The 20,420-nt window shown below is 41.7% G+C and overlaps 1 protein-coding gene across 1 annotated transcript; it reads right to left on the bottom strand.

Moving 5' to 3' along the window:
* Window positions 1–1,213: 1,213 nt before the first annotated feature.
* Window positions 1,214–19,835, bottom strand: LOC135522387 (ras-related GTP-binding protein C). Its single transcript, XM_064948586.1, has 7 exons — window positions 19,437–19,835; window positions 17,261–17,464; window positions 13,474–13,673; window positions 10,021–10,135; window positions 4,843–4,985; window positions 4,433–4,581; window positions 1,214–4,034 (listed from the first exon to the last, which is right to left on the bottom strand). Exons 1-7 carry the CDS (start codon window positions 19,617–19,619, stop codon window positions 3,883–3,885), a joined length of 1,146 nt encoding a protein of 381 aa, XP_064804658.1. The 5' UTR covers window positions 19,620–19,835; the 3' UTR covers window positions 1,214–3,882.
* Between the last annotated feature and the right edge of the window lie 585 nt (window positions 19,836–20,420).

Below are 20,420 nucleotides of genomic sequence, written 5' to 3'. Positions count from 1 at the left end.
GGACACGCTTTGAAGACGGAGGGTTTCAGATGTTTTTGGGAAGATGGGCAGGGACTCTACTGTCCTACCTTTAGGGAAAAGCTGGTTCCACCATTGGTGTGACAGGACAGAAAAGAGCATTGACTGGGCTGAGCGGGAGCTGCCCTTCCGTAGTGGTGGGATGGCCAAGACACCAGAGGTGGCAGAATGGTGTACTCGGTTTGGGATGTAGGGTTTGAGAGACCTTATACTTTGATTGTTAATTTATGATTTTAGTATGTCGCAGTCACATTGTAGATTCCTTGGCATGGTTACTACAGTGGGAATGCATTATTTATTTATTTATTATTTTTAGAGTTTAAAGAACCGCGGGGAAGCCATCACCAAGATTAATGCAGGATTTTCATAAGAAATTAGAGGCTTAATGAAGTGGATAAAAAAAAAAAAGCTGTCAGTGTTTTATTGCATCTAAATTGTGGGGAAGTGGTATTTAGTTGCCTTGCCTACCTCTGCACATGATGGGTCATCAGTGGCTGTGAGGATTATTTTAACTGGCAAGGCACTTTCATAGCAGAGCCATTCAACTGATATTTTGCACAGTAAACCAGTGGGGGTTTATGGTTTGGTACATTATTTTTTTTAAGACCACGATATTGAACCACAGCAACAAACCAAAATGTGCCATTTTTTGGGCTAAGGTTTCAAATAATAGCATTGTTGAAAATATAGGCCTACATATTTAGCCTATCAAATACAGATGTTTTTAGGCAAGTTGTTGTTTTTTGTATTTATATACTTCAGCACAGGCCATTGACGAAGGCCATTGGTCTCCATCTCTCTCGGTTCGGGGCAAGTTCTTTCACGCGATCTCAGTTCTCTCTGCCTGGACATCTCACCTCCAAGAGTTTCTGGTTCGATCCCTGTGGTTGTGGCTAGGGTTAAAAACATTTGCATCGAGTCCATCATAGCCAATGTAGTCATCCCTGAAATGCATAGTGAAATTATTCAGGTAGTTTGGCAAACAACTGAATCGCAATACACAATGAAGAAATGAGAACAGTAATTTGGCACCATCTAGTGTTCATTTCCAGGTGTGTCAAAAGAGCCTGCAGATTTGGCAAGCCAGCACAAGCCTATGATACAGTGCCAGATACCAGATTTCATACGATACATCATTGTGCCCTAGTCTGCCAAATAACTAAATGTACTAAAACATCAAGTAAAACCAGAAACATTTGCTTTTGATGTGCAAGTGTTTATTTCATGTGAATGATAAAACCTTTGGCAGAACTGACAACAGTGGATTTACTATAGTCCCAAATCTCTACTATTTGCAAAAATCAAATGAACAAAACAAACACAGGCAAAAAAACAACAACCTTTCTTGCATTCAGGGAAGAATAATGCAATTTGGTCATTTTTTGCCAGGATTCATTTTCATGGTTAGACCTGGTCTCCCTTACCCACAGTGAAATACAATGAGCAATGTTATGTTGAGAATAATTTAGCCTGACGACACATTATTGCATACATGCTTGGAATGGGTTTTCATATTGGCTTCATGCTGCGTTTGTTTTTGTGTGTGTGGATTGCTGTGATAAAACTGACAAAGTCCTTGAGCAGAACCCTCAGCTAAAGTGAAACCTTCATAAAAAGTTCCAACAAATTTGTAAGTCAAGATGATAGATAACAGCACAAAGATCAAATTCTAAATCCACCAGTGTTGTGCTGTATGGTACAGAGTGCTGGAAAGTGACTGACCAGAACAAACAATTCACCTTCCATGCAACTTGTCTGCAAAGAATACTCCACATCTATTGGCCTAATGCATTAAACGCCAACCTCCCCAGACAAACAAGCTCCGAGACAAACCTAATAGACACCGAAATGCTGATCAACATCAGCAAAGCACAGTGGAGAAGATTTCCAAAGTGCCAGAAGTGGAAAGCTGTTGTTGCTGTCCTATATGCGCCAGACGGCGCGATTTAAAAACAAATGTGTTTTTAATTGTACCTTTATTTAACTTGGCATGTCAATTAAGAACAAATTCTTATTTTCAATGACGGCCTAGGAACAGTGGGTTAACTGCCTTGTTCAGGGGCAGAACGACAGATTTTTATCATGTCAGCTTGGGGATTCGATCTTGCAACCTTTCGGTTACTAGCCCGACGCTCTAACCACTAGGCCACCTTCCGCCCCTGTGCGATGGGGGATGAGTGAATGAAACAACTAGTCACGTAAGGCAGGGTTTGAAGTGGTGACTGGTGTTTCATTGCCACCATTCTGTTTATCATGATCATAACCATCATTAAATGATATAATGTCAATTGGTGCCACACAACCGGAATGTATAGGTCCCATCAGAGACCTTTCCTAGTTAGGCTGGTCCGTGATCCGTTTGTGCCGTCTCGCCAACTCTTTTATTCATTGTCACGCCTTGGCAAGACCGCACAAACAGATCTGGGACCAGATTAGCTCATTCCTAATGGCATCGGACTCCACCTGCTTCAGTAAAGAGAAGGGTCATGCTCAAAGAACTTGTGATGTCATAAATGTATGAGTTGCACACATTAGTTGAAGATTGGTATAGTTGGTTGGCTGTTAGTAGCATTTGGTCTATGGCAAGCATCCATGCGGGGCAGTATTACAATTGAGTGTCAATATGGCTAAACTGACTACTTTATGCATAAGGGAGATAGATATATCTAGAATGTGCTTGTACTGCACACATCATTTGATAGCCAAACCAAGAGAATAAGCCAATGCAATGGATTATTTCCAGAAGACAAACGGTAGAATGTTTTGTCTGTGCAAGATTCTAATGAATCAGATATCCAACTGCAACAAATCCTAGTTAGAATCTATAAGCGTCACTGATCAAACCACTGGTAACAGGTTTATTCTTTAGCTCAATTTTCCAACATGGCATAGCATTATACAGCATGACACTACAGCAACTTTGAGCATAGGGCCTGCACTGGCAAATCAACATGGGGCAGTCATGAATCCATAATCCCCAACTATCCTCTTTTCCAGACACACACACACACACACACACGCACAGAGAACAGAAGCAGAAAAAGTGGACACTACAATCCCTTTTGCACTCTGAGGAACCCTGTTTTCTTCAGAATGAATGAAATCAGAAGCAAAGTCTTGGGCAGCATACAGGCGGGTGAGTAGTGATTGAGCTTTGCCTGCTGCAAGCTTTCTATCTAAATAAGGCCTTGAGAAAGTGTTACCATGTGCGTTTTGGATAAACACCAAGCATTTCTTAGAGACTTCGACCCATAAGTCTGCACAGGGTTACACAACTATACTGATCCCCGTTACAGCCTATGCAGTTTCTTCTCCTTATCGAGGGTTATGTCAACGTTTACATTATTATTTTTTAAGTACTTCTTCACATGGATGAACCAGCAGCTAAAACAGACAAGGATATTACCAAGCTTCCTCAGGTCTCTTGGGACTTGGAGCACGGTGAGGCCTCTCTCACTGAAAGTTCCCAAATGACAAATAAGCTTTTGCTTACGTATACCAGTTCTGTTGGACTTTCATTTAGCTGTTTTTACTCCTGGCAAAGAGTGCCAAACAGCGGAAAACAATGCCTCGCATTCACACGAAATGTACGAATGTTCCTAGTATCTCTGCATTTAGTTTCCCTTTCATCCTAGCTTTGTAAGCTCGCAGTCCTCCTTACACTCTGAGCTTCAGGTTCAGCCCTGACTCCTCATTTGAATTTTTAGCTCTAGTCCTCTTCCTGTGATTTTTAGGATCTGGGTGCGAGAGTTATGATTGGTTTACTGAAAACCCCAATCCATTAGTCTTTTCCGCACGATCCCTCCCCATCTTTCTTTTCTATCTCTCTGTCCTTTCCTATCCTCTCTCCGTCTGTCTATTTGATTAGACAGTGCTCCGGGGCGTGCCGTTGAGTGTCACAGCCTTGGTGCAGGGCGTGCCGGCCGCCTGGGAGCCCGTCCACGGTGTGGAAACACCCACCTCAAACACCTCGTGGATGGCCTTCCGGAAACAGTGGAAGTTGTAGTCTATCAAGCCTGGGGAGAGATACGTGTCAATGAGAGAAGGGTGTGAATATATTTTCACTTTGTGATCTTAGAGACTTTGAACATCACTCAGTCGATTACTCCATAAGTCACGTATTGTTGAAACAAAGAATAAGACGTGAATAAAGGATCCCCCTATCAAGATAAACCAATAACGCCCTGTGTGAAGAACATCTACAGTGGCAAAGAAAAACTAACCACTTATATGCGTGCTACCGCCTGAGAAGCTTGAAATTCAAGAGACTCAAGACATGATTACTTCCTTAAATAAGACTGTGCCACTCCTCCATTGGCATCGGTCTGAATGTCGCGCTTGTGGGCGTGAAGTCACACTTGATCGAGAGTTTGCTTAATGCAGTAATGAGGAAGTGCTGGGGTGGATGGCTTGCCTTTGCGCTCAAAGCTCTCCTCTCGGAGGATGCAGACCAACGCCAGGAACTTGGTGACCTCTTTCAGGTAGAGGACTGTGGTGTTGTTCAGCTTGATGATGGCCATGGACTCCTTGTCGTAGGCACTACCACTGCCATCCTCCTTCAGACTGGATCAACACACACAAAATAGAAGTCAACGTAAGGGAACTCATTCAAAATTGAAAGTGTGTTCGATACAGGGACCTAACATTTCAAACTTTATAATAAGACGTTAAACGCCTCATACACGCTATAACAAGGGGTAAAAGTATGATTTTATACCATTCAGCTTGAAGTAAAGTGTTGTCACAAAGATTACCACAAACGCATGCACGCACACAGCTGTAAACCATACATATCGGACAGGAATTCAGTTCTAGGGGACTTACCCATAGATGCAGGAGACATCTATAACCACGTCGATCATGTCACAGCACAGCTCATAAGACTGCATGTCCACCGGACTGCTGTCTGTGGCAATGTAGATCTTACTGACCACGTCGAACAGAAAGGCCTTCTCTATGCCGGAGTTCTGAGGATGGAAGGAGGGGAATAGGGGAGGAAGGGAAGGAGGAGGGACATAGAAAACACCATGAGTGCCCATTTGGTTCTTCTAAAAGCAAGCTTGGCAGAAATCTCTCAGAGCCATCTTTCAGTTCATGTCAACAGCAAGGGTTTACTAAGTAAAGAAAATACATTTTATTTACCAATGCAAAACGTTTTTTCTTTAAATATTTTTACCCTGTTTTCCTCCCCAATTTCATGGTATTCAATTGTTTTAGTAGCTACTATCTTGTCTCATCGCTACAACTCCCATACGGGCTCGGGAGAGACGAAGGTTGAAAGTCACGCGTCCTCCGATACACAACCCAACCAAGCCGCACTGCTTCTTAACACAGCGCGCATCCAACCCGGAAGCCAGCCACACCAATGTGTCGGAGGAAACACCGTGCACCTGGCAACCTTGGTTAGCGCGCACTGTGCCTGGCCCGCCACAGGGTCGCTGGTGCGCGATGAGACAAGGACATCCCTACCGGCCAACCCCTCCCTAACCCGGGCGACGCTAGGCCAATTGTGCGAACCCAGTCTGATGGCAGAGCTGGCGCTGCACTACAGCGCCCTTAACCACTGCGCCACCCGGGAGGCCCGCAAAACGTATGTTGACCGGGATCGAAGAGACTTTGGACTCTGGAACGTTGATATTAGACAACAACCATAAAAGCAGTGTACGAAAGGGTCATCAGGGCTGACGATGACACACGTCACAATGTAAGTCACACACCAGACACCATTTCTGCTAGGGCTGGGAATTGCCAGAGACCTCATGGTTAGGGCTGTGGAGTGCATGATTCTTTTGTCAGACGGTTATTGTCATGCAAAAGACTTCCAGTCCCACGGTAATTGACAGTTAATGAACAGAAAAACATTTAGCATCTCCAGGCCTGCACACATACAAGCCGCTGATGAGCACCTTTGGAACATCTACATTTTAAAAAGTCTAGTAAATCAATTTAATACAGACCCTCACAATAAATCCATGATTTATTTTAGGCAGGTCTAAAGAAACATAACAATGTGAAGAAAATGCATTTCAGAAGAACAGAAGGCAGTAGACTTGTTCATTTAGCAGACAAGATATGCTTATAAGTCCAGTGCCATTATTTGATTTAATACTAAAAAGAATATAATTGAACTTAGCTGAATAAAACAGAAAGGATATTTTTTCCCCATTCCAATGTGAGTACGCATATGAAGTGGCTATGTTGAGCGTAAAAGAGAGTGATCATTTGGAACAGGTCCTATATGCTAGATTCAGAGTTATTTGGCAACTTTAGTTGTGAATGAATACAAACCTTAGAAATCAAAACATATATATGAGCTGCATGATGCCCCATTATCAATTGGGCAGGAACAGGAGTATAACAAACGGAGGCCGCTTTCCTGCCAGCTCTTTAAAAAAAAAAACTGATGCCGGGTAGGTTACTCTGGTTATTATTACACACTGCATCAACCACTGTTTGAGGAGCATGCAGCTTCTGTATGCCATGGGCTCTACAACCCTGTTACTGCAGCTACCCAGTGCTTCATTTGGGAAACCCAAGTGAAATCTGTTTGGGATCATCAATAGTAAGTTGTTTTCAAAACACATTTCATTAAGCTGACAGTCACTCTGGAGAAAGGAATGAAGGAGAGAGGGGAGGAGATGGAAATGCACAGTGGTGAGATATTCTGTACCTTAAGGTAGTGTCAGCCTATTGAGTTGGAAAATATAAAAACAATTCCCTATTACTAGGCTATACAAATATGCACTATAAGTTGTAGGCAAACTCTGTAAGCCGCCCTGCACATTCAATGAACAGCATCACCTAAACGTTCTCTCCCAGTCTCAACAGCAGTTTGGAGTAGAGGTCGACCGATTAATCGGAATGGCCGACTAATTAGGGCCGATTTCAAGTTTTCATAACAATCGGTAATCTCTATTTTTGGACACCGATTTGCCGATTATTATTTTTTTCCAACACTTTTATTTAACTAAGTCAGTTAAGAACACATTCTTATTTTCAATGACGGCCTAGGAACGGTGGGTTAACTGCCTTGTTCAGGGGCAGAACCACAGATTTTTACCAGCTCGGGGATTCGTTTTTGCAACCTTCCGGTTACTAGTCCAATCCTGCCACGCAGGCCCCTCGTTCTGCCCCTCCTCATTCTGCCGTGGAGTGCAATGCCTGCCTTACATTGCACTCCACGAGGAGCCTGCGTGGCAGGTTGACTACCTGTTAGGCGAGGGCAGCAAGAAGCCAAGGTAAGTTGCTAAAAAAACAATCAATCGTAACTTAATCACTAGATAAACTAGTAATATCATCAACCATGTGAAGTTATCTAGCGTGTCCTACGTTGCATATAATCGCTGTGTTGCCTGTTAATTTCCGAATGAATCACAGCCTACTTCGAAAATGGGTGATGATTTAACAAGCGCATTTGCGGGAAAAAAAGCACCGTCGTTACACCAGTGTACCTAACCATAAACATCAATGCCTTTCTTTAAAATCAATACACAAGTATATATTTTTTAACCTGCATATTTAGTTAATATTGCCTGCTAACATGAATTTCTTATAACTAGGGAAATTGTGTCATTTCTCTTGCGTGCCGTGCAAGCAGTCAGGTTATATGCAGCAGTTTTGGCCGCCTGGCTCATTGCGAACCGTGTGATATCCATTTATTCCTAACAAAGGCCGTAGTTAATTTGCCAGAATTGTACATAATTATGACATTGAAGGTTGTACAATGTAACAGCAATATTTAGACTTAGGGATGCCACCCATTAGATAACATACGGAACGGTTCCGTATTTCACTGAAAGAATAAACGTTTTGATTTGGAAATGATAATTTTCGGATTCAACCATTTTAATGACCAAAGGCTCGTATTTCTGGGTTATTATATTATAATTAAGTCTATGATTTGATAGAGCAGTCTGACTGAGCGATGGCAGGCACCAGCAGGCTCGTAAGCATTCATTCAAACAGCACTTTTGTGCGTTTGCCAGCAGCTCTTCGCTGTGATTCAAGCATTGAGCTGTTTATGACTTCAAGCCTATCAACTCCCGAGATTAGGCTGGTGTAACCGATGTGAAATGGCTAGCTAGTTAGTGGGGTGCGCGCTAATAGCGTTTGAAACATCACTTGCTCTGAGACTTGGAGTAGTTGTTCCCCTTGCTCTGCATGGGTAACGCTGCTTCGAGGGTGGCTGTTGTCGAGGTGTTGCTGGTTCGAGCCCAGGTAGGGGCGAGGAGAGGGACGGAAGCTATACTGTTACACTGGCAATACTAAAGTGCCTATAAGAACATCCAATAGTCAAAGGCATATGAAATACAAATCGTAGAGAGAAAGTCCTATTATTTACATTTAAGTCATTTGGCAGACGCTCTTATCCAGAACTACAACCTGAAACTTCTTACCTGGGAATATTGAAGACTCATTAACAGGAACCACCAGCTTTCATATGTTCTCATGTTCTGAGCAAGGAACTGAAACGTTAGCTTTTTTTACATGGCACATATTGCACTTTTACTTTTTCCTTCAACACTTTGTTTTTGCATTATTTAAACCAATTTGAACAGGTTTCATTATTTATTTGAAGCTAAATTGATTTTATTGATGTATTATATTAAGTTAAAGTGTTCATTCAGTATTGTTGTAATTGTCATTATTACAAATATATAAATAAAAGATTTAAAAAAAAATCGTCCAATTAATCGGTGTTGGCTTTTTTGGTCCTCCAATAATCAATATCAGTGTTGAAAAATCACAATCGGTCGACCTCTAGTTTGGAGCATAAGGTAACCAGTCCATCCAGTATGCATAATAACAGTCCACACTCAAAGGTGATTACTAGAGTAAAGGCTATCCCAATTGGCATGTATTGTATAACGGCAAACATTTTATTTCTGGGGGTTGTCGGGCTCATATTTAATATGGGTGTTTTGAATTAATCGTCGCCGTAGAAAGCGCTATCCAAATCATTGTGTTAAGGCTTTGAACAACATCTACAATGACCATGTTTTCCACTCAGTTCCAAGCGGTTGTTGCACTTCTTCCTTCAAAATTGATCAATTACAGTGCGGTGTTTTCTAAAAGCATGATACTGTTTTGATGAAAAGTGTTTGATGTGATTTTCGATGGCATTTGCATTGATATTAGAGTGGTTAGAGGGTCAACAGAGCCCTGAGTACCAGGCCATTAGGACCTGATGGTCATTAGAGAGTTGGATACTACGTACCAACACATGTCCACAGTGCATAAGTGGAGATTACCGTGACTCAGCGGTCACGTGGAATTTGACTGTGGTCGGGACTCATGACTGCCGGTGTGGCGGTAATACGACCACCACAACAGCCCTACTCATGGTACAATATTATCACAACACTTTAGTGCCGATACAATATGTACTGCAATTCTCACGATTCTACATGTACTGCAATTCTCACGATTCTACATGTACTGCAATTCTCACGATTCTACATGTACTGCAATTCTCACAATTCTACATGTACTGCAATTCTCACAATTCTACATGTACTGCAATTCTCACGATTCTACATGTACTGCAATTCTCACGATTCTACATGTACTGCAATTCTCACAATTCTACATGTACTGCAATTCTCACGATTCTACATGTACTGCTATTCAACAATGGGATTTTATTGTGATTTGATGTTCCACACATATTGCTGCAGAGGGACAAGAGGGAGCCATGAGGAAACAAGTTTTGATCAGACATAGAAATAAAAAAAAGTGCTGAAAACATTTGTCTCCCTATTTAAAAAGACAGAGAACAAGCTATGAAAAATACTGGAGTTTTGGTGCAGGTACAGCCAAGTAGCAGGGAGGGACTAGCTGAACTCGTCCAATGAGAAACATTACTTTCCATTTTCCGTTGAAAGAATGTTATGTTATGGTGTACACGAATGAACACAACCCAGGTAAAACAAATGAAAGAAATGCAAAAAAGCATTCAAATCAAACAGCGAGAACTAAATCAAGAGGGAATTTGGTACTTACGGATATAAAGATGTTTAGAAGGTTTTCCAGTGTTGGCAGCTGTGGGATAAGCTTCTGAACCACTTTACTGAAGGCCTCGAATATTGAGTGGTCATAGATACTTGTCAAATAAAAACTGAAAGATATAGAAAAGAATGGGAAGTTACAGGAAAAAGTATTTGATCCCCTGCTGATTTTGTACATTTTCCCACTGACAAAGAAATGATCAGTCTAGAATTTTAATGGTAGGTTTATTTGAACAGTGAGAGACAGAATAACAACAATAAAATCCAGAAAAATAGATGTAAAAAATGTTATAAATTGGTTTGCATTTTAATGAGGGAAATAAGTATTTGACCCCTCCGCAAAACATGACTTAGTACTTGGTGGCAAAATCCTTGTTGCAATCACAGAGGTCAGACGTTTCTTGTAGTTGGCCACCAGGTTTGCACACATCTCAGGAGGGATGTTGTCCCACTCCTCTTTGCAGATCTTCTCCAAGTCATTAAGGTTTCGAGGATGACGTTTGGAAACTCGAACCTTCAGCTCCCTCCACAGATTTTCTATGGGATTAAGGTCTGGAGACTGGCTAGGCCACTCCAGGACCTTAATGTGCTTCTTCTTGAGTCACTCCTTTGTTGCCTTGGCCGTGTGTTTTGGGTCATTGTCATGCTGGAATACCCATCCACGACCTATTTTCAATGCCCTGGCTGAAGGAAGAAGGGTCTCACCCAAGATTTGACGGTACATGGCCCCGTCCATCGTCACTTTGATGCGGTGAAGTTGTCCTGTCCCCTTAGCAGAAAAGCAACCCCAAAGCATGTTTCCACATCCATGTTTAACGGTGGGGATGGTGTTCTTGGGGTCATAGGCAGCATTCCTCCTCCAAACACAACGAGTTGAATTGATGCCAAAGAGCTCCATTTTGGTCTCATCTGACTACAACACTTTCACCCAGTTGTCCTCTGAAACATTCAGATGTTCATTGGCAAACTTCAGACGGGCATGCATATATGCTTTCTTGAGCAGGGGACCTTGCGGGCGCTGCAGGATTTCAGTCCTTCAAGGCGTAGTGTGTTACCAATTGTTTTCTTGGTGACTATGGTCCCAGCTGCCTAGAGATCATTGACAAGATCCTCCCGTGTAGTTCTGGGCTGATTCTTCACCGTTCTCATGATCATTGCAACTCCACGAGGTGAGATCTTGCATGGAGCCCCAGGGAGATTGAGAGTTCTTTTGTGTTTCTTCCATTTGCGAATAGTCGCACCAACTGTCGTCACCTTCTCACCAAGCTGCTTGGCGATGGTCTTGTAGCCCATTCCAGCCTTGTGTAGGTCTACAATCTTGTCCCTGACATCCTTGGAGAGCTCTTTGGTCTTGGCCATGGTGGAGAGTTTGGAATCTGATTGATTGCTTCTGAGTCATGCGTCCTCCAAAACACAACCCAACCAAGCCACACTGCTTCTAACACAGCGCGCATCCAACCTGGAAGCCAGCCACACCAATGTGTCGGAGGAAACACCGTGCACCTGGCGACCTTGGTTAGCATGCACTGCGGTGAGACAAGGATATCCCTACCGGTCAAACCCTCCCTAAACCGGAAGACGCTAGGCCAATTGTGCGTCGCCCCACGGACCTCCCGGTCGCAGCCAGTTGCGACAGAGCCACCAGAGTCTCTGGTGGCACAGCTAGCGCTGCAGTGCAGTGCCGTGCCCTTAAACACTGCGCCACCCGGGAGGCCCAATCTCAGCTCGTTACCTGTATAAAAGACACCTGGGAGCCAGAAATCTTTCTAATTGAGAGGGGGTTAAATACTTATTTCCCTCATTAAAATGCAAATCAATGTATAAACTTTTTGACATGCGTTTTTCTGTTTGTTGGTGTTATTCTGTCTCTCACTGTTCAAATAAACCTACCATTAAAATTATAGAGAGATCATTTCTTTGTCAGTGGGCAAATGTACAAAATCAGCAGGGGATCAAATACTTTTCCCCCTCACTGTAGCTATAGGCTTGCACAAGTTAGGACTGAGTTGATGACTTAGTTCTTTGTGCGCTGTAATTCAAGTAAAAACAAAGTGAGACTGGATCATATCACAAAACAGTAGGGAACATGAGAAACTGAAAGCATTTCTCAGCTTTAAAAAACACACAAAGATAAGCCATCACTTAATAATGACCATGATGCTACATTTTGGGACAGTCCAACTGCAGAATTGAAAATATTAGCAAAGTATTACAAAAGCATTAAGGTAGCGTAGCATTTTAAAGAATTCTATAAAAACAGTAGTGATTGTAACTTCATTGTCCCAAATTGAAAATTGGGAAACTTTAGAGACCGCAGTTCTAACCAACAGATCCAAAGACTTTGCACGGAGATGTCTTTGCAGTGCAGAGAACAGAACACAACAACTCAACATGACATCCCTCCTCCAGAGCGTGTTTGAACCGGTTTGTGTTTTCATAAAACGACTCGCTAGGCTCAGTATCATTAATGTATAAAGGGCCTAGGCCAATATCTGGGAAATGATCATCAGGGCATGTGATGATATCCCCCATCGAAAACAACCATTTCAGCAGAACTCAAATTTGAGGCTATGGTTTCAATTTCAGAAGAGAAAATGGCAAACATTGAAGGCAGTATAAGCGTAACGGTACATGATATATAGGCGACATGTAATCCTTCTGATCCTTTAACATAGACAGTTTGCACCATGAACACTCGCTGTGGTGTTTGTTCATTAAGAGGCCGGGGTGGAATCTGACAGTAATGCTCGGAGTATGACAACCATGCGCTGGAAGTATACAAGCAAACCCTATAATACAGGACCACACACTGACAAGTGTGCTTGTCACTAATATGTTACTGCCCCACTCACAGTCAAATGTTGGACCAAAACAAGGGACATGTGAGGCAAGTAATTTCTGGGAAACCAATCTTACAAGCCAGCATTCCTTCTGCAGAGTGAGAGAGTTATAACAGCTAGGCTAACACTAACAAAACTACCTGAATCTATTTTCACTGTATCAACATCAGTGGAATCGCAAGTGTGATCTGATTCACTTAGATTTCAGCCATATTCCAAAACCAATCATGATATATAGAAAATAATCAAAGTGACAAGAGGCCACAAGAAATGACTTGGCTGCACAGATGACTAGCTTATGTTGATAAAAAGATGGCTGACCAATGCTAAAACTGCTAACATTTTAGTCAAATGCACATCACCTGAACTCCCATGAGGTCATTGCTGGGTTGAACAGTAGAAAAAAAAGAGAATTAGGCCTACAATAGAATACTAACCAACAATAGCAAGGTAATAAGCTGAGAAGGCTAATTAGTTTAGTGTAGCTGCTCTTTCTGTAGGCTTTCAATGCTTTTCCCTTGGCATACTGTAAACTCAAAAGGGGAGGATTAAAGGGACGGTTAGATTTTCTGAACTATCCCTTTGAGGGTGAGTGTCTGCGGATCTACCTGAGGTGAAGCTTCTCTAAGCTGGCGTCTGCCAGGTCGTCGTTGGCTCTCTGGTGGATGTCCCTCTGGGTCTCGATCTTGTGGTCGTCGGAGAGGCCGTCCACTTTGTGGATGAACACCTCAAAGTTAATCTCAGGGTTGACCCTGTAGGCCCGCGACACGGTGAGGTGGAGTCTGCCCAACGCCTCCACATAGTCATCCTGGGCAGAAAGAAGATCAAAGAAGAACACAAGCACAAACAGAGACAGACACACATAGAAAAAGTGGCTTAAAACAAAGTAGTGTACAAGTGTGCCTAAAAAGTAGACGACATGCATCTTGCTGCCTGCATGCACATTTCCACATCCATACTATCCAACATGCATAACGCAATCCCCTACGCTCATATATCCTACTTGACATAATCCCAGTGGTGGGGAGAGTTTGCCAGAATTCCTGGATAATTAGGCTACTTTTTAGATTAAAGCAATCGAAGATTTCAACATAACCATCATAATACTACAGATTGCGAAATCTCAAAGTCCCACTGCAAAAGTGAGTGACAACATTGGATGTGTTGAGCAAGCTTGTCAATTTATTTCCCTGCGAATTCTGCATCTGCACTGAGAGATACTGAACGCTAGTGAGATATGGAGTGCCACTCTGCATCAGTACAGTGGCTTGTACAAACACTTCCTAAATTTAACTCAGCTGGAAAAGTCTTAATAAACTGGCAAAAGGATACAGTAGCTTTGTTGGACATACAACACCTAGGACACGTTAAGTGGTTACAACCTAGTTATACCGCACAGATAATTGACAACATTAACAGGATAATCCACCCACAGAAAGAAAAATCATGAAACTCCTGACAATTTGGTGATAGCCTAGGTTCTAGCAGTGGGTAAAATAACAATTTCCCTCATGATTTAACTTCCAAGTCTGTCTGAAATCAGGAAATCTTGTAGGAACACGTCACAGCTACATGGTTCTCGTCACTGGAGATATGGGACAACACACTATGATATTTCATAACGCTTTTATAACAATTAGGCCTACCTGCACTGCAGATCTCCAAATTAGCCAATAGAAGGTATGGGCATACTTGTCTAGAACACATACATCCATTTAAAAATCATCATGACAAAGTATATGCTGTTTTTTTCCCTTAGATGTTCTCAATCTAAACAGTGAACCAAATTTATTCAACTCAGTTTCTCCTTCAAGTACTATATTGCAATGTGCCCTGTGTGCCTGTTGGAAATGTGGGAAAGGGCCGTTATTGCTATAGCAATGTACTCTGTACTCACTTTGGGGAGAGGCAAACTCTGTGAGAGACGCATAAATTGATAGTGCCGTTTTAGGCAATTTTACAGCTAGCTACTTCACATGCTGATATTGACTTTGGTATTATTGTGCGTAGCTATGTTTGCTAGCTAGCCAGCCAGCCTGCCCAAAGAGAGTATTGCATTGTGGGTTTTGTAGTTGACAAGAACTGCAACAGATTTGCGCAACAATTTTCACATTGCTACCAACCTTATAAATGACAAAATTAAACATGTGTTCACAAAAAAAAGGTTATTTCAGACCAATTCCTGGATTAACAACCTTATCTTTAAGGTTGTGCGAAAACACCAGCAATGTGGATACGGTGTCCTATTGCGGGTTATAGGAATATGACAAATGGACAATTTTTCTTAATGTTTAAACTGCAAAACAAAAAATTAGGGGGGGGTCCATTAATGCAAATGTTTTTTTTAACTGTACCTCAATTCCACCATGCAAAGCTTGCATTTCCTTCTCAAAGTGTTGCCATACAGGACTTCATTGTTGTCCCTTGCCTTTTTTACGAACTGTTACTATGATGACGTAGTGGTGGATAGTTGACACCAAAATCATTTATTCCTTGATTCCTTCCACGTCGACTCCCATTTCTGAGTGTCAAGATTCGATTCAGCTACGAATTGACTCCTAAGATTCATGTTTTTAGAACGGAGGAGGCTGATTAGATGTAGTACTTCCGAAAATACAAACACTTGCGTGCTAGCGAGGGACGGAGAGAAGGGCACAATATAGGCAGGCCGGCCACCAGACAGGCAGAACTGTGCACTTGGCCGATCTATCGGTAATTAAAAGCTGTATCTCACAATGGAATGCTGTACCTCACAATTTCTTAGCTTGCAATGTCTCTCAACTTCAGTAAAGCAGGGCCTATCATCAATGAAAAGGCTATGATATTGAGCCAGATGCAACAGTTCACTCTCACAGTCACACACAGTATATGCACATGTGCGCGGGTTCACTTCACGCTGTTCACAGCGAAGTAGCAAGGGCACCAAAACAGCAGAGAAGTTGATCCACACGTTTCAACCCTCCTAGGGTTGACTTAAACTGCCCTACTATGCTGTTACTTTGTTCATCTAAGTAAAAAATAAATAAATGCATCGATTTTCGGTTAGGGATTCTTCTTACATGCTGACCAGACACGTCGCAAAATGAATTTTGAAATCCATGTTATTCAATTATTGCAACGAGCGTCTGCGATGCCAAGGGCTAAAATAGAACTAATTTATATTTCTGACACAGATCGCGCTGAAAGGCCTGCCTCTCCCATCTCCTCATTGGTTTATAGAAGCAGGTACCCACGTGCCATCTCCTCATTGGTTATACCCAAGTGGGTGATTGAAAGACAAACTGTTTTGCTGGTGGTCGTGGTAATACTATGAAAGTGTAGATGCCGATAATCATATAAGTTTAAAGATGAAAAAGGCTGGAAGGAGGAGAGATGACTAGAAACGAGTCGGTTGGTTGTTCTGTGTGTGGATTAATTGTTGGAGTAGAGGACCTTGTGCATATTAGGTAAAATAACAATGTTTATATCCCAGGACAAATTAGCTAGCAAGTGCAAGCTAAATAGCTAAATTGCCATACATGTTTAATGCTTTTCGACCTGTCCCCAAATTAATGACATTGGTTCAGAGTTTGTTTTGATATTTTAACCTGCGTGTCGTGATCGCGTTTGGTGTAGGGGGACAAAATAAATGTATGCACGATAGCGCACGGACGCAGCCGATTTGGATTCCGTGTTAACGTTAAGGATGCCAATTTCCTTTAAACGTTTTAACGTTCACTCCTAGTTCATTAGGCACCAAACGGAAGAAAATGGAGTGAAACAGGGGGGGGACTACCTGGACACGTCCAATGAGAAACGCTCAATTTCGTATTCCATTGAAAAATGTTTGAAAGCATTTTTATTTGCCTGCTCTACTAAACACAAACCAGAAAAATAGAAAATGTAGTGACACTGGTAACTCCTTTCAATGTGATCATTAAATTGAGATAAAGGATAAATGGCCTCCCTGATTAAATTAGCTTTGATTTAGATCATGGTTAAGATCACTTTGTTCCAGCAGTTAGGATAACAATGTGCACTGTCTTCAGAAAACGTCTGTGACAATCAATTGTCTTTGAAGTGTTGGGTCATTCAACGTTTCAACATGAGAAGCTTATCCTGTGCTGCAGAGTAGAAGTAGTCTAGCCCACACTTATATCATCCACTTCTCTATGAACACAAATTAAATGTATAAACTACACAGTTTAGTCAGTTTGAATACATTTCATTTAAAGACCATAGAACAGGTTCAGACATTACCCATGACATGAGTATTCTGTTAAAATGCTGTGGTCTGAAGGGCTTTTTCCCTTTCTAGTAATTCTATTTCATAATTTATCAATTATGGTGTTCAACATGTCAGTAAGTCAGTCAAGCATTGTGTGTTTAATACACTTTTCCACTCAATCTTTTCACCTGTGCGTCAATGACGAATATCAAAGCACCCGTGCCTCTGAAAATCATCTCGTAGTCAAAGGTGGGGTCGAAGAAGTCCACTTGACCCGGGAAGTCCCAGATCTGGAAGTTGACAAACGAGCTACTGGAGATGTCATCCTTGTAGATCTTGTTGGTGCTCTCCAGAAACAACGTCTCGTTAGGAGACATTTTGTGGAATACCACCTGAAACAGGAAATTAGACAGTGCTGTAAAGACAAAATGACCAGACCTAGACCTACTGCCTCCTCCTCAAGACCAAAGAGAGACACTCCATTTTGAGAGTTTGTAGTAGTAACTGGGGTCACGACTATCAGAGGAAAAAGCCAAATCACATGTTTTGAAACTAGCAAGAGGCTTAAGGGAAGAACGTACTCTGCGGCTCAGTATTTAGGGTCATGGATTTAGATGGACCTTCAAGAACAGGTGTAGCTCTGCACAACTATAGCCTATGAATGAAAATATATGAGAAGAACACAAATAAACCATGTAACTAAATAGTTTGGCGCCCTTAGAAATACATGCTCTTTGGAGACTAGAAGTATTTTATTTTTAAACCTCTCACCTTGGGCTGGATGTGTCAATGTGTAGTTCATATATGCATAATATGAGCAGATTTATTGTTTTACTTCAATTTGCCACCACATCTGTGTTACTTTCAGAACTACTGGCTAAAAAGTAGGCAAAAGTACCAGAACGTCTCTAATACGTTACGTGTTGTAAGTCTTGTATCTTCTACTACTGAAGCAGAAATGCCTTCAGATTCATTTCAGGTTACATGATTTCCTCCTCCCTGTATCAAATGGGTGAAGGCATTGCCCCCAACATCTTAACAAGAACGCAAAAAAGTCTGCTACAAAACAACTACATCTACAACTAGCAAACAGGGATGGAAAATGTGGTGCATCTAGAATGAATTGCATTTCCCTGGAAAGAGCATACTTATTGAATCATATAAGTGATAATATGACTTGTAAAATGTATGGCGTGTGGCTGTAGCTCTGCTGTCATGGGTGAGGTTGTTTAGCAATATAATGCTGAATGCGAGTGTCTCACAAGATCTGGAACGCCAGAGAAGAGATTTGAGACAGGCAGACAGTCACGTGCCCAATCCATACAAGTGATCACACCGCGCAAGAAACATGTTTTCATCTGATAAATGATCAACAAGTAACCTAGCAAACGTTTATTTTACATACATACGGTTGAATGCACTCGTTAGCTGAACCAACTAGCCAGCTCACTGGCTAACATCAATTGAAATAGTTGGAAAAGTACCCAATTGTCATAGTTGAGTAAAAGTAAAAGATACTGTAACGATAAAATGACTCAAGTAACATTAAAGTGAAAGTCACCCAGTAAAATACTACTTGAGTAAAAGTCTGAAAGTATTTGGTTTTAAATATACTTAAGTATCAAAAGTAAATGTAATTGCTCAAATATACTTAAGTATTGAAAGAAAAAGTACAAATCATTTAAAATTCCCTATATTAAACAAACCAAACAGCACCATTTTTTATTTATTTACGGATAGCCAGGAGCACACGCCAACACTCAGACAACATTTACAAATGAAGCATGTGTGTTTCGTGAGTCCGCCAGATCAGAGGCAATAGGGATGACCAAGGATGTTCTCTTGATAAGTACCTTTAATTTGACCATTTTCCTGTCCTGCTAGTCATGCAAAATGTTACGAGTACTTCTGGGTGTCAGGGAAAATGTATGGTGTAAAAATGTATTATTTTCTTTAGGAATGTAGTAAGGTAAGAGTTCTCCAGAATATAAATAGTAAACTACAGGTACCACAACAACAAAAAATACTTTAGAAACAAATTAGTTCTACTTATTAAGTACTTTACACAGTTTTTAAACCAGACCATCTCTGTAGATGCTAGCTATACTGAAGTGTTTGCTTGCATGTCATGTAGCAGTAACTTGCTATTCAGACCAGGATGACATCTGGTCTTTCACATAGAAGTAAAGTCTGGCTTTCAGAATGGATTCATGTTACTATATTAACCTCAGGAATGTTTGGAAGTTGTGGCAATGTTAGCAAGCTTTCACAATAACCGGTGATGATAGCTATAGTTGCTGATTGAACTCAAAACAGGCGTTATGTAAAGACAGATTAATCATGTCTGCCGACATCGCTTCCTACCTTCTGTATTGACGACTTGCCACTTCTTCGCAAACCCATTAACAGAATTCTAGGTTTGCTGTCAGATGGAGTTGGGCTATCCTCGATATCGGCCTCCTCTTCTCCATATCCAAAATCTTTGGGAAACGAGTCCGCAACCCCGTAGCTGTCTGCCAACGGTTCCACTTCGTACTGAATCGACATTTTGACCCAACAACTCGCTTCCCCAATCCCCCCTCACCCTATTAGTTTTACGCAGTCCTGCTTTTACCGACAGATCCTTCCACACCGCCGTTAAAACGTAAAATACAGTTTAAATGCATCAATTATGCCAATGTTACTTGCAAATCCAGAGTGTGTTGTAATATTCTCCCTTATCCTTTAGATCTTCGGGTCCCCTATGTTTCCCTTTCGCCGAAAACCCTGCTCTTGAACCACCTCCGAATCTAATTGGATGATGTACATAGGATGCGAATAATAATTGGATAACCAGGGTGTCAATCTGTCGAGACTGGTTCTACCCTTGTCAGATGTTTTGCAGTCAGCTGACCAAGTAGACTAGTGCCAGAGAGGAAGAAACGAAGCGAGAGGGTCAATTCCTGTCAAAATATGTCCCCGCGGGAATACAGCGATAAGCAGACCGAACTTAATTTAAACAAGATAAAAAATGAGACAGATAAGTAGACCGTCTGCCTTCGCGCCAGTTAGTGCGGAGATAAGAGCATCTCGTCATTATATACAGTATCTCTGCTAGTGCACAGGTTTGTTTTGTGACCTTTCACCTGGAGTTATTTTGGCAGGAAATTTAGTTTGACTGATGGTCAATTCACGATGGATGTATCTCTTTGAATCATAGTAAAATTGTACAATCAATGTTATTCCAGTAATTCCAGTATTGTTTTCCATCTGTGGAATGAATCCACATTCAAACAAAATATAAAGTAGCACGTGCTCCAGCAGGTATATCTCACTGGTCACCCCCAAAGCCAATTCTTCCTTTGGCGC

Source organism: Oncorhynchus masou, chromosome 30 (genome assembly GCF_036934945.1).
Source record: "Oncorhynchus masou masou isolate Uvic2021 chromosome 30, UVic_Omas_1.1, whole genome shotgun sequence".
NCBI classification, from domain to species: Eukaryota; Metazoa; Chordata; class Actinopteri; order Salmoniformes; family Salmonidae; genus Oncorhynchus; species Oncorhynchus masou.
Note: the sequence above shows the minus strand (reverse complement) of the source record. Positions and strands in the feature narration are given on the sequence as shown.

What these genes read in the sequence shown, in the direction of transcription:
- LOC135522387 (XM_064948586.1), bottom strand. Translation starts at nt 19,619, where the DNA reads ATGTCGATTCAGTACGAAGTGGAACCGTTGGCAGACAGCTACGGGGTT. An exon ending in TATTCGTCATTGACGCACAG is followed by an intron (nt 13,674 to 17,260) that starts GTGAAAAGATTG and finishes CTTTCTGCCCAG; the next exon opens with GATGACTATGTGGAGGCGTT. An exon ending in TTCTAAACATCTTTATATCC is followed by an intron (nt 4,986 to 10,020) that starts GTAAGTACCAAA and finishes TTCCATCCTCAG; the next exon opens with AACTCCGGCATAGAGAAGGC.